At 38.9% G+C, this 16881-nt stretch overlaps 1 protein-coding gene across 1 annotated transcript in view; it reads left to right on the top strand.

Moving 5' to 3' along the window:
* The window catches only part of COL25A1 (collagen type XXV alpha 1 chain), a 527569-nt gene that overhangs the window by 368139 nt on the left and 142549 nt on the right, over positions 1 to 16881 (top strand). The window contains exons 8-10 of the mRNA XM_069593542.1: positions 3636 to 3695; positions 5238 to 5345; positions 6839 to 6874. Of these exons, the coding sequence (XP_069449643.1) occupies positions 3636 to 3695; positions 5238 to 5345; positions 6839 to 6874 (204 nt within the window). The remainder of the gene's footprint in view (positions 1 to 3635; positions 3696 to 5237; positions 5346 to 6838; positions 6875 to 16881) is intronic.

Consider the following 16881-nt stretch of genomic DNA (forward strand, 5'->3'; position numbering starts at 1 on the left):
TTTTATTATGGCTCTGCCAACCCCTGACCCCTGATTCACCAGACTGGGGAGCCTTCCATGACTCTGCCAACTGAGTGTTAGGGGCACATTTTATTTCCTTTGCAGTCTCTCCGTTTCTCCATCATAATGGTTATCACTTCCTATCTTTACTGCCCACTTATTTTTCCCTATTTCCCCACAACACATTAAACCTAGTGAGCTTGGGGTCTTACTCACCATGCAATCCCCAGGGCCTAGCACAGTGAAGACTACACAGAAGGCACTCCATAAATGCTTCTTAAATATTGCTGTGTGTTAGTCAGTTTTTCAGCTTTCTGATATTTAAACTATAAAACCAGTAGAGAGAAATGATAAACATGTAAATTTCATGATGACAAAGTCTGAATCAGAATTCCTAGATGAAGTTTCTGGCTGTATCATTGCCTTATTGCATACTTTTGACAAAACACAAAATTTTCTCAGTCTAATGTAATCACATAACACTCATCATTACTGAGTATGCAATAAAAATGACAATAGCATCATGTATTTAATGGCTTACAAGTAGTTAGCAGCATTTCTTAAGAATTATGTATTTGCCCTCCATCCCTCTGGGGCAGGCCAGCATCTTTCCTTCTAGAAGGCAATGAAGGGGGAGAGAGTTCCTCCTATAATGGAATCTGAACCCTAGTCCTGGTTGGTTACCTTCTTCACAGAATGTGGGGAAGATTCATGAAGTTGTCGAAGTCTTTATGCCCAGGAAAATGGATTATAAAAAGTAGTTTTATACTCTTGTATATCCAGTTTCTTAAGCACTCAAAATCTTTGGGGGTGAAAATGAGTACAAATTATTTCAGTATTTCAGCTGATTCCTGGGTTCTTTCTCCATGCTTTTCTGGAGACAGATTTTTTTTTTTTTCCACACCCACTCAAACCATCTGTGTACCAGGCAAATTTTCTGAGATGTAAAACCAAGTGAAATATGTCCATTCCATTTATTTAGAAAGGACTATAAGTAATGATACTGTGGAAGAACGGTGTGTGTAATGCTAAAGGGCCCTCTCTGTGTGAACAGCTAGGGCGGCCTAGCAGTTACGGTCTCACAAAGCCTGGGTGCACACTCGGCACCAGTGCTTTCAGACTTGCCCTCCAAGGACCTCCTGCAGGAAGTAGGGTCAGCCCAGGGTGCATGTGTGACCTGGGGGTCTCCCCTGTGAGGTCAGGCTCTTTACCACTGTCCAGTGGTAACATTTTTTATTTGTGCCAGGTTTACATTCTACCCCATATTATGTCAACATTTGCCTTATTTAAAAATGTTTCAAATTACTTACCACTGGGAATTCCCTGGCAATCCAGTGGTTGGGACTCCACAGTTCTGCAGGAGGCATGGGTTCAATCCCCGGTCAGGGAACTAAGATCCTGCAAGCTCCACAACTACCCCCCCCCCAAAAAAAAAAAATTACCATTCATTAAAGTTGACTCTTAATGAAGAGGCACCACGTTTACTATTGTCTTTAAGCTCTCCACAGGACACTCTCATTGTGCTCTTGGTTAAGCATTATCTCAGTTTGAAAAGCACACAGTCCTAGCATATTGCAGCCCAGGCTGTGAGTTTTTTGTTAGAATTCATGAGAATTGTCCACCTGTCTCCTTTCTACTTCACTGCATGCAAGCTCCTGAAGCCCTTTTGGCTAGCTTGCTAATAAAATCTTTTAAATGTTGTTCTAAGCACCTAATTGGCAGCATGTCCACAGCTAAGATGATTGAGGAATATAAACTCAGCTTCCTCAAACAGAGATTTTCTGCTTGAGAAAAAGAGTCTGTCTGAGATGGGAATCACCTATCCACTTCTCTCTTTAGATCTTACTGGTAACTGGAAACCAAACTAAGTTCTAAAACTTAATGCTTTTTTGGTAAGCATTTAGAAAATATAATCAAACAGCAAGCTGGTCATGCTCAGATATGAGTAAAAAAAGTGACTTATTTATACATGCAAATTTCAAAACATTTGTAAGATCTACCATGTGTGCTGTTAAAAAGGTTTTTTAATTTTAAATTATTTTTGTTAGATAATCCCGTTTCAAGTGACACTATGATTTATCGCCACTAATCAAGATTCCGATCCCTCATAGACTTCTTGTTTGTATCTGTTTTTGTTCTTTGTTACATAAATATGAGGTTTATATATAAAATTCTGACTGTGTAATATAGGGCTAATGAGTCACAGATGGAAAGATGCTGGCACGTAACCATCTAATAACATTTTAAACTCATATTCCATAGTAAAACAAAAGCAAATTGTACACATCTGTTTTCCAACTTGTAGCATTGCTGAATTTGTGGAGTCTATGTTTAAAGAACTTTTACTTGAGAAGGACAAAAAGAGGCTATGGGTCACCCCGAAACTACCCAGCCACCTAATAGCCTTATCCGAAAGGGTTTGGCAAAAGCGATGTGATGTCCTCGACTTTGCCTCCTCAGAAGTCCCAGCTCTTAAAGGAAGAGAATGAAAGGCATTAGGGCTGAAGAGCTGTCTCAGACTACAAACATAATTTTATTGGCTCTCTTAAGAAAAAAGACTCCTAATAAGGGGAAATAGGGGAGAAAATATACCCAAACTAATAAAACTTAAAAACTAGAAAATTTCTGGCTTTTTCCAAAAATATCCCTAAAATAGATTTGGGTGGGAAGTGGGGAGAGTGAGGAGTAAACGTAGGAAGGCATCTTGCAGACGCTCAAGGCCAAATATTGTCGTGGTTGTTGTTTACTTTTTGTATGGTAAACGGATTCTGCGTGGGAAAAAAAAATGGGAATACAAGCCATGGCACTGAAAAGGAAAGAGAACCCAGGCAAAATTTCTCTCTCAGACCTACCCAATTGATAAAGCCTGTGAAGACAAATGAGTACAAGCTAGTAAAGTTCAGGCCCTTCACAGCATCCCTCCCTCATTCTCCTCTGCTACGGAATTCGAAACCACTTTTCTGCTTCAAGGGGGTGTGTGAACTGTCAAGCTCTCTTGGAAAAGTTACGTGACAGAAGCGATTACTGCAGAGTGTGACCATAAATCCCCCTGACACGAAATCCGCATGTTATAAGAGACAGATTTCCATCCACCACCTCTGCAGGAATTCCTGAGACAGGAAAGACCTGAGTGAGAGTCATCATAAGATCGGAGAGAGAAATTTTCATATGTGGGTGGTAAGACTATATTTTGTGAGGCATACTGCAGTTATTCGGAGGAATACGTCTGATCTGACTGCAAAATTCTGTTCACTGTTGTCCAGAAAAAGATTGAATACATGTATATCCTGAGTTGTAAACAGAATGCCAGTGGAAGGAAGTTACAGTGTTGTGTTCGTAACAGAGTCTGTAGTTACCTCCATTCTGTACTAACATTTTATATGTAAGAGTCTACGAATCTTGAGTATATACGTGGAATCCCAGTGGACCTGAGTTCTCTAGTTGACCATTCCGTTGAAGGAATGCTTGGCTTGGGGACCTCATGTGTCTGATTTTGTTTAGGGTGTGTCAAACAAGGCAAGACTTAGAGCCGGGATGGGGTGGCTTTAGGTACATGCTTGTTTTGTGTGTCCACCGGTGGAATGTCTGTGTGACGTTTTGTGTCGTGTTGTTTTGGTGCTGTGCCCTGTCCATAGGGTCTGCCAGGCTTCCCCACAGTTGCTGCTCTGCACAGTAATCAGATCCTCACCGTCAAGGTTTGTGGTTGACACCCATGCCTGCTCAGTCAGAGCCCGCAATCAGCATAAGAGTGAGCAAGAACAGCTCAACTGGCTTGCCGAGTCCAGTCACTCCCTTTCATCCTGCACAGCAGGCTATCGGGCACCCAAGACCTCACCTCCATCAGTGAGATCAGATGTATATTAAAAAGGAGACTCTTGAGCCCCAAAGAGGGGAAGATATTGAAGTCAAAGAACGGCAGGCAAGCTCTCATAGGCTGTGCCATGCCTTAGTAGTCTGATTGTCATGCATCACCATGCTCTGTGAAAGCTTTCAGTACATCAGATAATCCTGAATACTCTGGACTTCGGGCATCAATAACGTGACAGCCGCGTTCATGCCACATTATGCTGGTTGATGAATCTGACAGAAATTGAACTGGCACTTTGTCTCTGGACTTTCTGCTCGGAGTACAGGTGACTTGAGGTTACCTGCTTCTCTATATACAATGTTTAAAAAGACCCAACACCCGCAGCAAACAAAAAAAGATTCGTTTCTAACTAAAAATCTGGTTTCACGACCCCATTTCAGGGTTATGGTACTTTCAAGAGGAGCCAGAGGGTCCGATGTCAGACACAAGTACCAGTTCTGTTTTTCTGGATGGTTATTATAAGTCTAATGCGTGTATCTTTATTTCTTTCTTGGGGTCTTCTGATGCCTATTCTTCAACTCTCTCACCTCTGAACTCCAACCTTTGACCTCACCTGACTGATCAGATGGTGTTTCCTAAAATCAATCATGGGTTTCTCTCTGCTGATCAGCAGCTCATTAAACGCCGCTTGATTAAGGTAGTGCTTATTCTTGCTCAGGTTGGATTTCTCCTTTACATTCAATTTTTACTCTGTATACTGTTGCTTAACTATTTATCTTTCATGGGTGGGGTGTGGGTGGTGGGTATTTATTTTAAAATATACTAAAGCGAAATTATGTTTCATGAGCTGCATTTGTTTGAAATGTATATGAAAATACCCAAAACAAAAGGTATAGAAAGCCTATCTAATTTTTTCTTAAATGAAGAAAAAGGAAAACAGCTTAAAAATTATATCCAGTGATAGACCCAATTTCTAAGCTCTCTAGCTTTGGTAGTTTATAAATTACTTCTCAGCATGACTAGAGCCTTGTGTGTCTAATTTTATAAGTTATGAAAAAGTAGATATTTGTCCAGTTATAAATGCAGCCATTTTATTAAGCAAGGTGAATATAACCGATGCAGCATTGTTACGGATAAAGTAGTTTTCTGCCAGCTCTGATATAATGATAACGTGCACACTACTTCCAAGAGCTGAGAGTGCTGGTTCCTGAGCTTTGATTTCAACAGTGTCTACTCAGCTCACCCAGCATGAATATTTATTTGCTTCCTGCTGCCAGGCAAATTGCCTACAGGCTTTATGTTTCTGGTTGTTCGGGTTCTTTTTATAGTATAGACATGGATTAGATAATACAAATTTAAACTGTTGAAAAGAAGACCTGGGTCTTTATCTCTCACAGTTATTGTTGGTCTGTCCCCTTCTCTACGGCAGGGTGACCAAGGTCAGGCTGGGCCGCCAGGCCCTCCAGGCCCACCGGGCCCAAGAGGGCCACCTGGGGACACAGGGAAGGATGGCCCCCGCGGAATGCCAGGCGTGCCCGTGAGTTGCTTTTTTGGATCAGTTGTTCTTACTGGTTTTGTTTCCTTTGAAGTGCTGAGAACTGGGATGGAGTTGGGAATGCGGAGTGGAGGAGGTCAGGTGAGTGGAGTGGGTTGAGGGAACTGGGATGATAGGAAAGTCATCGATCAGAGAGGGCACTGCCAACAGGATTCTGCTCCACACCCAACCCACTGGGCACCCATGCAAATCGCAGGAGAGGCCTGGAAGCAGCGACTGCCCCGGTGTTCAGGTAAGCCTCCAGAAGCCTGCGGGTAGAGATGCCTGATCACGTGCACCCTGACTGCCACAGAGGACCTTAAGACCTTTGGTTTAAATGGAAGACTGGCCTGAAAAATTAGGTGGGAGATTGGTAACATCCCAAAGGACCAGCACAGAGACAATAAAGTCCTGTGCAATTTACAGAAAGTAAAAGAGGTAAATCATCCTAACGTTTAATCCCTTGCAGGTAATTGCTAGTAAAACAGTGAAATTAATGGTTAACACAACAGCATTTACGATTTGAGTACCCTTTGTCCTTTGTATGTGAGGCTCATGAATAGAAATGACTTAGCCATCTCAACACTTTTTGATCTAAGTACTAATTTACTAAGTACTTACTTAGATTGGTGAAGTGTCAATAATAGAGTAACACAAGACATCAGATAAATGATTTAGTTTTGTAGAGGCGAGTCAGTGATTTAAAGAAATACATGGAAAAGGTCAAAAGTTTGTCCACTTATGACTTTTGGACCAGAAGTTCAGGTTTATTGCTGAATTAAACTATTTATAACTTATTTTCATTAGTGTTTTCATAGTATAAAGGTAATAATAAAATATTCATCCACAAAATAGAAAAAATTGAAAATAAAGGTAACCAAAAAAGAAAAAAATCTGCCATAGTCATTAATGTTTGGCATATTTAATTTTTATATTCACATATTCATGTATGTGTTAAGTGACTTATTTTTTAAAGAATATAGGGTACCTTAAACCTTTTCTGAGACAACCCCCTCTCCAAAAGCTGTGATAAATTTGTCTTATGAATGAAGTTGACTTTCAGCATAATTTTCTGGTTGTTAGGACTGCTTTCACTGGACCATCAGAGGTAGAGGTTTCATCTTAAAACTGTCTTTTAAGGTCTCACTTTTTCTCAGGATGAAACCCCAAAAGATAGAGAAAGCCATAGCTGCTTTACAATATAATCACTCCTACTAGTTTTATTTAGAAGACCTTCTTGGCATAGTTCTTAAATTTCTGCAGTAAGTAACATAGAGTCATCATATTAAATCTTAAAATGTTTATAAAATCCATTTGAAGAAACAACATCAGTACTCTTTAAATTTCATTATGTTTGCATTCCTCTCTTTAGCCTGAGAAGTATGTATTTACATTCTCAATCCCCAGTGGATATTGTGAAAAAGAAAAAAAAAAAAGATTGAAATTGGTTTGTACTGTTTACGGCATTAGTAAAATTATCATTCTTCTTTTTTAAGGGTGAACCAGGGAAACCAGGAGAACAAGGCTTGATGGCAAGTATCTGAATTTATCTTTTCCTATGTTGAAAAGAATGGAAAGACAAGTTACTCAAAGCTGTGGTCAATACTGTGTGTAACAAATGTATCTATTGTATAACCTGTAACAAAAAAAGGGTAAGAATTAGTAAAAGCTAAAAAACTGATAGTGATAACTGAATCACTTTGCAGTACACCTGAAGCTAACACATTTTAAGATAACTATAGTTCAATTTTTTTTTTTAATGGTAAATGTGTGTGTGTGTGTGTGTGTGCACGCGCATACGCTCGCTTAGTTACGTCCAACTCTTTGCAACGCCATGGACTGTAACCCACCAGGCTCCTCTGTCCATGGGATTTCTCAGGCAGGAATGCTGGAGTGGGTTGCCATTTCCTCCTCCAGGAGACCTTCCCACCCCAGGAATTGAACTTGCAGCTCCTGTGTCTCCTGCATTGCAGGTGGAATCTTTCCCCACTGAGCCCCTGGGGAGGCCCTGGACTCCTTTAAAATAAACAAGCAAAAAAAGTGATCGGCTCTGTCCATCACATGGGAAGGACAGCGTGAAATCACATCTGCAGAACTGATACAGGGGGAAAGAAAGAGGGAGATTCCAGGTGAAGCCAGTGACAAAGAACACTGAGGAAGACTTCTATAAGAGAGATGAAATTCAGGGATATGCCTATTAAACAGAAATGAGATGTCAAAAGAACCAGGTGTGACTTCCCATGAATTAGTAGGGCAAACCTTCCACGGAGATTCAAGGGGGTTTTCTTTTGTTGAAGAGAGAGAGCAGTTGTGCCTTTTTGACCCACCCCCCCAAATTGATAATAAAACAGTAAAGTTAATGGTTAAAACATCAGCAGTTATGGTGTGAATATCATTTGTGCTTCCACCCAGAAACAATTGTGCCTTCCTGATTTCTGACATTAAAAAAGATCATGAAATGATTCATCTTGGACTTGCCCGTGTAGACACGTGGGTCCCAGCTCCTCAGGTTTGTTTATCCTTTGCCAGAGATAAAGAATTTGGGGCAGCTTGCTGAGCCCCAAAGAGTAGAATTCCTTCAACCTGCCTCTTCCTGTCTCTTCCTGCCTCTCTCTCTCTGGAGTCGCCTCTCTGACCTACTTGGTGACATACGCAATATTGGGGAACACAGGGTTATGGTCTAGTAACACAAATGCCAGAGGACGGTAATGTGTCACACTGGCTCTGGATACAGTGATGACAATCAACTTGATCACGTCCATTCCACACGATGTGTGGCATGCAGCCTGCAGATGTTCAGGATATAAAATCTATTTAAAAAAAAAAAAAAGCTGAGTCGTAGTGAATGCGCAGAAAAACACTAGTTGGCCAGTAATTAAAACAAATATGTGCATAGGCTAAAGGTCAAAGGCTTCCCCCTGCACAGGATGCCTTTAGCAGCCCTCCTGGGAAGACACTCAGCAAACTGTAGTCCTAGCTGTCGTGGACTTGTCTTCAGAACGTCACTGATGAAGTGGAAGCATCCTGGGACCACATCTGACTCACTTTCTGGAAATTCTCTGTTCCTGACCTATGGTATCGAGATAGATATATTTGATATGGATGATCAGGCAGAGGGTGCCATTGTGGGTTCTTTTTTAAAAACAAGTAAAATGGAAAGAAAAGCAACAGTGTATGTGAAAATTAAACAAAACATCTGTCATCTGCAGTAACTTTGCATACAAGTGCAGCATTAGCTCTCAGGATTATAGGATCACAGAAGGTGAAGGATCTTTGGAAATCTTTAAGCATTTGAATGCACCTGTAATTTTTATCATGGATAATGCTCAAAACATTTCACTCCCATACACTCTTACATCAAAGGTTACTTGGGATTCTCAGGAGCCCAGGTATGCAGAGTCAATTCAGATTTTTATCATTGCCAGTGATAAATGGTTTTCTACCCCAATGTCCAAAGCAGCACCGTAATATATAAAGTTCTAAAATAAAAGTGGCTGTTTTTAAAATTATAATCTTATCTTCTCTAAATTCATATATGTGCTCTGTGATACACTTTGGGAAGAACAACTTAATCCCAATTCCCTACTCTTCCTAGCTTAATGTCATTAAGTATAAATGTCTCATCTAGTCCTAAATGAATTATATCATTGTCTTAATTTGCTCCAATTTCCCATTTCATATAGCTACTTTTCAGATAAAGGTGATCCTTGGATATTTTTTCTCAACTTTTTTTTCTTTTTAAACTATTCAGATTTAGTTCATACTCTCATTTTTGAAAATGCGGCTAAGAAATTCAGTTGAAATCACAAATGTTCGAAGGATGTGTATAATACAGTGATCTCATAAAGTGCATTGCACAGTTCTTAACAATGTAAAATTCTTCTTTTAAAGAAAACTTGTATAATATATATTTTTTAAAGTAGATAAATATACATCTCAATGAATCTTCACAATGTACATAACTGTGTAACCACAAACCAGATCAAGAAATAGAATGTCTCATATCCTAGAAAACCTGCCGAGCTTCCCTCACCATCCCCCTCTTCTGCCTTCTGCCGACATAGATTAATTTTGCCTGCATTTGAATTTTATAGTAATAGAATCCTACAATATGTAACTTTTGTGTCTGGATTCTTTCATCCGGCGTTATATTTGTGAGATCATCCACCTCTATTTTAATAGCCTTCACAGCTGGTTACAAAAAAAAAAAAATTAAGAGGAAGAACCTTACTTCCTTAACTTCCCTGTTACAACTACATCACTCAAATAGCAGTAAATGAATGAATAGTCTGTCTGACCTTGGGCAAGTCACTTAACCTCTCAATTTTTCATCTGTAAAGAAAGGATAATAATACCCTCTCCACCTCCCTTATGAGGTTGCCAAAGACAAATGCAATAAATTAGGAGAAAGCACTTTAAAATATATAATGAAGAATTGTATGAGTATGTTATTATTATTATCACTCAATTGTTCCCTCTAGAGTAAATTACAGGTGAGCATGGATTTATATAACAGATGTATTCCTGTAAAATTCTATATGAATCAGATTTTCATAAATCAACATAGCTTAAATATACTGGGAAATTTTGCTATTTAAGGCAATCCTATTCAGAGTCTTTTTGTAAAGGAACATAATCCCCTAATTCTTCTTCCCAGAAAACCAAATTTTTATATATTATTTGCTTAAAGAGAAATATTTCTATTTTTAAAGAAATCACTATTTATGTTTGTTAACTTAAATAGCACCTGGGTATTTTAACCTATCTCAAAGAAGAGATACTAAAAATATAATAGCAGCTTTCACAAGGAGAAAATTTTCTTTAGAAATTTTCTTTGTCTTTCAAATATTACATGTAGGGTATGGGGAGCAGTGAGTGTGTTTTGACTCAAAGTCTGGTAAAAAGAAAAGTACATCATGCCAGTAATTTTGACCTCAGAACAACTTGAAGAGTGTATGGCTGTAGTCTGTGACCCTTTTTGCTGATCTATAAAATGTAGGCAATGATTTCTATTCTACCCTTCTCACTGGGATATGGTAAGAAGCAAGTGAAATAATAAAAAATATGAAAATGCTTTATGGAACAAAAACTTGCCATAAGTGAGAAGTATTGCTGTTAAGACAAAAATGTCAGATGCCGTAACTTCTCTTGCAGAAAGCCCACTCGATGAGCCCTAAGGGCTAACAACAGTGTGATTATAGCGCTCAATTAGAGTGTGTCAAATACTGAGACTGATAATGCACCTTATGCCTTTTGTCTTACTTGTTGCGGCCATTGTTTTTGGCCTTCTCTTACATGTCACATCTTACATCATCAGCTTTTCATAACACACCACCAGTTCAACCAAGGGAAGATAAAAAATGCCACTGCTCTCGTCTTTTCCATAGTATGCTAAACCCACTACATCTGTTGGGTTCTATCATGGGAGAGTGTTTGCTTACATGAGGATCTTGAGAGGCTCTATAGAATTTTTGAAAAGTTTAAGTATCTCTGATGATGAAATGGAAAAATACTAGGAATGATCTAAAATTATCTCTTATAAAACTGTTTATGAGTGTGTCAGGTGGGGAATTAGTTTTTGTAATCCAGGCTATATATTTTATATTGCAAAAATAATCATCTGAAGATTAACAGCATCTCTGATAGAATAAAAGAGAAGTCCTGCCTGTCAAGCAGTTCCACATTTATTTAGCCCTGCTGTGCATCTATTCCATAAATAAGGCCTTCAGGTTTTCCGAGAAGTTCTAGAGGAGATTTTAAAAGGCAGAATCTTAAGCTAAAATAAACTGGACCCTATTTAAATAAGGAGAAAAATCACTCTGGCTTGTACAACTAGGCTCAAGAATCAAACCAAGAACTGACCACAGCTGGGAATGCTAAATTTCTGAACCCCAGGACAAGTTCTCTTTATTTTTCAGTTCTTTAGAAATTTGAATAGTATTGAAGTAGTATTTTTGAAGGTGTCTTTCCCTTTGATATTCTTACAGTTTCTTTCTTTGACAGAAGTAGAAGTTCTCAAAAACATAAAAGATAAATGATGTATATTCAATATACCAACTTGTCCCAGTTTTGGAGTTTTTAAAAATATTTATTTATTTGGCTGCACTGGGTCTTAGTTTCAGCTTGTAAACTCTTAGTTGCAACATGTGGGACCTAGTTCCCTGACCAGGAATCAAACCTGCGACGCCTGCATTGGGAGGTCAGAGTCTTAGCCGTTGGACCACCAGGGAAGTCCTTGGAAATTATTTTTTTGTCCAAAGTATCTATAACCATATCGAGACCATATCCCTTTCCCTACACTGAACTCTTACTTCCTCTCCCTCTCGCTATACAAACTCCATAATGGATCCATTCATCTCTTTATGAATTATAAGAGTACTTACAGTGTCATTCATTGGGGCCCGGGTGGTGTCTGAGAGTTTAAAACTCAGAAATTGTTTTTTCTGTTATTGTTCCTTAAATTGGAATTTATATCATATCCAAAAATGTATAGATATTTTTTAGTTTATTTTTGTTTTGTCTGCAAACACGTTTAATATATTTGGGTCAAGTGAATACAATGTATTTCATAGTAGCTAATAACATAAGCATAAATCATTGCTTCTGCTTCCTTGAAGATAAATGGAATCAACCAATATGTGAAGATTTACTTTAAACACATTTAGTTATAATGTACTGCTATGCCACAGATTTGATAAAAACTTATTCTATTACTTAGTTGTACTTTGCTCTCTCAGCCTTACTAATCTGCAGGATGTAGACATCAGACACAGCAGCAGGATTCCCTTCATGATTTGAATCTGGTGGAGCAAGTGAAAGTGTGAAAGTGATAGGTGCCCAGTCATGTCCAACTCTTTGCAACCCTGTGGACTGTAGCCCACCAAGCTCCTCTATCTATGGAATTCCCCAGGCAAGAATACTAGAGTGGGTAGTCTTTCCCTTCTCCAGGGGATCTTCCCAACCCAGGGATCAAACTGGGGTCTCCCACATTGTAGGCAGATTCTTTACCATCTGAGCTACCAGGGAAGCCCCTGATGGAGCAAACAAGCCTTCAAATCACAAATAACCAAAATGACCTAAGTCATCTTAGGGTGTTTAGTTATTAGACTAGATTTAACAGTGAAATTTTTTTTTGATAAAACTATGTTACTTCAGTTATGCACACTGCCTGCTGCGATGCCTTAGCAACCATTCTAAAGCTTTATTATCTTCAGTTAATTTAACTGCCCACGAAATACATGTAAATGCCACACCAACAGAGCTCTTCTGACCTCTGGTGCTTTTTTCTAGAGCCCGTAATATTTGGTTTTCCAAATGGGCCAAGGCCTGCTCCCTTGCTCTCTCACATGTACCTAATATCCAAATCTCTACTAGACTCCAGCTCTCACATGTAGATATTTGGAATGCTCACAGGGTCAAACTCCACCCACATGCTTCAAAATACCCACCTCTTTGCCCCATTATTATAGTGCACAGCAGTGGTATGGCTCACCCTCAGAAGAACAGACCTGGGAAGAAGGCGACCCACAGTCCCTGAAGTGAGCTCCAGTTATTGGGGTGGAGGATTCCAGGGCCACAGGTACCCAGAGCACAGTCCAAGGTCAAGGAGTGGGCTACCAAAGGAGGAGGAGTGTAGCCAGGAAAGAGATCCCTAAAGCAAGGGCCCCAGTGCGAGAACCCCCTTGCCCAGGGTGAGGGCAATACCAAGGCTGTGCACCGGAATGGACTCTTAAAAAAACAGACTTCTGCTTTGGTCGGTCACTTCCTTTGAGAAAACTTCACACACACTCACAGATATTCAGTTTCTCTAAGCTAAGTTAGAATCTGTCTGCTGCCCTCCTCCACATTTATCACATCACATATAATATAACTGTGTTTGGAGCTTAGTGTATTCAATAAACCGAGTGACTGAATGATATGAATTGATGAGTCAATAAATCAAGTACCAATGCAAGGAAATCCTATTTAGATTTTTCTTTTATCCAGTGTCATAGCACACCAGGAGTAGGATTAGGCAGGATAAATACAACTACAAAACTACTTTTTCTTCTGCGTCATTGTATATTCATTCATGTATTATAGGTAATTTGAAATATGAATGTTCACGAATAGGCATGGTGTAACTAAAAGACTGATTTTCATGAGGAGAGTGAAATAATAACTCACAATTTTTTAGTCACACTCGATGAGTATGTTTTAAGTAGAGCATAAATGATTTAGAAGAAATCTTAGGAATCATCTAGTTGATGACTTTAAAGATAAAGAAACAGCATCAGAATGAATAATAACATGATCAGGCTCACACACAAAGCAGTTCATGGCAGAAGCAGGGTCAAATCCAGTTCACTTGATTGCAGTCTTATGCATTTTACACCCTAGAGCTCGTAGATCTCCGCTTTCTAATATAGTTGCCACTAGCCACGTGTGGCCATTTAAACTGCAATTAAAATTAAATGGGCTTCCCTGGTGGCTCAGAGTTTAAAGCATCTGCCTGCAATGGGGGAGACCGGGATTCGATCCCTGGGTCGGGAAGATCCCCTGGAGAAGGAAATGGCAACCCACTCCAGTACTCTTGCCTGGAGAATCCCATGGACGGAGGAGCCTGGTAGGCTACAATCCATGGGGTCGCAAAAAGTCAGACACGACTGAATGACTTCACTTCACTTCGAATTTAAAGTTCAGTTCCTAATAACTGTACTAACCGCATGTCAAGTGCTCATTCACCGCATGTGATTACTAGCTACCATACTGGGTTGAGCAATAGAGACTATTTCCATTATTCCAGAAAGTTCTGTTGGACAGGACTGGTCTAGATAGAAAACAGATCTGAACAGCAGATGAGTATATATTAGGGTCCTAAATTTAAGTCTTCCTTCTGCTGGTTGTGGCATATTTAAATTTTAGCAGTTAGTGTTTTTTAGCATTGTTGATTTAACATGGGAAAAGCACTTACACGTTACTCCTTAGAAATATTTTTTCCTGAGCATAGTATCGGGTGATAGGCCTTCATAAACCATAAATTTGCTGCCTTTATGGTACACTGGGGAAGTATGCTTAATCATAGAGGGCAGAGGAAGCCTGTTAATTTTTCTTTCTTTCCGGATCATTTCCATTTTGGATGTAACACTGAGAAACAATTTATTAAATATTTAGAAAGGATAAAGTGAGCTAATTTCAGCCCTGGATATCTGGTAGGAGGTGATAGATTCTCTGTTTGGGGATCTAATCAGAGCATAGTTTCTCAAATACCTAGATCTGTCTTAGATCTGTTGGCCGTAGTTAATGTTCAGTTTTTAGTCTTGGGTCCTGGTTTCGTCAAGTGGTAAGAAAAATGTATAGCTTCTTTAATTTCCTAAGCGTTAAGAGACCTCCCTTAAAGAGGTTGGAACTTCAAGATTTTGAGAAAAACCAACAAATGAATCATCTGGGTTTAATATTTTTCCCCAAAAGTCAGCACATGAGATAGAGAAGTCAAAAAGAATTTATTCTTTAAAAAAATTAATTACTGCATTTAAAACTTTTTTCATCAAATATTCATAAATTAAAATATAGTAACATGTCATCTTCACAGATGTATAGAATGGACTTTTGGACTCTGAGGGAGAGGGAGAGGGTGGGGTGATTTGGGAGAATGGCACTGAAACATGTATCCTATCATGTAAGAAACGAATCGCCAGCCTATGTTCGATACAGGATACAGGATGCTTGGGGCTGGTGCATGGGGATGATCCAGAGAGATGATATGCAGTGGGAGGTGGGAGGGGGGTTCAGGACTGGGAGCTCATGTACACCCGTGGCTGATTCATGTTGATGTATTGCAAAACCAATACAGTATTGTAAAGTAAAATAAAGTAAAAATTAAAATTAAAAAAATATATATATATAGTAACATGTCATCTTATAGACAGGCTCTAAAGGAGACCTGTTTTAGAGAAACTTCTTCAACCAATAGAAATTATGGAGTGATATTATTGAAGTGAAAAAATCCCAGATACTTGAACAGAAACAACTGCCTCAAAACTGAGGACTTTAAGGAGAAAAATAGAATGTCTAACTTCCCATAAGAAGAGCTTCAGTTCAGTTCAGTTGCTCAGTCGTGTCCAACTCTTTGTGACCCCATGGACTGCAGCACACCAGGCTTCCCTGTCCACCAGCAGCTCCCGGAGCTTGCTCAAACTCATGTCCATCGAGTCGGTGATACCATCCAACCATCTCATCCTCTGTCTGCTCCTGCCTTTAATCTTTCCCAGCATCAGGGTCTTTTCTAATGAGTCAGTTCTTCACATCAGCTGGCCAAAGTATTAGAGCTTGTCCACATATTTTCTAAATAGGTAATGATGGATGAATCACTGTAGTGTTTTGATTCTAAGTACTACTGTGAGGCAACCATTTTTATTTCAAAATATTGTTTATATATACTGGGAGATTTTTGCTTTTTTAGTTTGATTAAAAGTTTTAGACAGCCATCTATTAAAAAACAACAACAACAACACCAAGCTCTTTCCAATGATAAGAAGGAAGATAGCTAGACTTGTAAAACAATGGTGGAAGTTTGGGTAAATGAAACTTAGTAATTTTCGTATTTACTAATTCATTGTTTCAATGCAGTCAATAATGATTTATTTGCTAGGAACTGACCTAGGTGCTGAGGATGTAAAATATATGACCTGAAGAATTTGCTTCCTAGTCAAGTAGATTTTATAAATATGTAAATATATTAAAATTTGGCCAGTTAAAATGTGCTTGAGAAACACGGAGGACAAAAACAGGCTCTGTCTGGATGAACTGGAGAAGGTTCACAGAGGAAGTGAGTGTAGGTTGCTGAGCCTCAAAGAATGATGAAGACCTTTACATGAAGGCTTCATGTATGGATGACTAGGTGTGACTGAAGAGAGCATCCATGGAGGACTCAAAACAAAAATGAGGCTCTCTCAGCTCAGCTTTGTCCCACTCTTGGTTTGTTTATTCTGTGTTCCTTCTTACCCAGTTCATCTGAATCATTGGCTTTTGTACTGAAAACATATCAGCACACGTTATATTCTAAACATTTCCCCAAAGTTTCTAGTTTGGCATTTCCACACACTTAAGCCATGAAATCTGAATCTTGTAAAACATCACTTGAATTATACTCCAGACTCCCATATAATAGTGGCTAGAGTTTATGTTTCTTGACCCTCTCTCATCAGACATCCAAGCAGAACACGGAATGTTATAAAAGTACATCTTACATGAATCCCTCTTAAGTAAGACAAGCTTCTATTATTTACTTCAAGTTTCTTCTTACTCTTTATAACCAGTTTTTTGTATCTTCTGATCTTGTGACCAGGTTAATAGCTTTCACAAAGTTATAATTAAAGTCCGTTGCAGCAAACTCTTGAGAAAGTCTGATATTAACATTTTATGACTCCAATAAGTTAGATTATATGTTATCATTTTTCCCATGGAAACAGACTTTTAAAAGTATTTTCTTCATTTTGCCTAACTTTTATTAAATCATGGAACAATTCTTAACTCAAAAAAGAAATAATTTTAAGTGGCT

The sequence above is a fragment of the Ovis canadensis genome, chromosome 6 (assembly GCF_042477335.2).
Source record: "Ovis canadensis isolate MfBH-ARS-UI-01 breed Bighorn chromosome 6, ARS-UI_OviCan_v2, whole genome shotgun sequence".
Classification (NCBI taxonomy): Eukaryota; Metazoa; Chordata; class Mammalia; order Artiodactyla; family Bovidae; genus Ovis; species Ovis canadensis.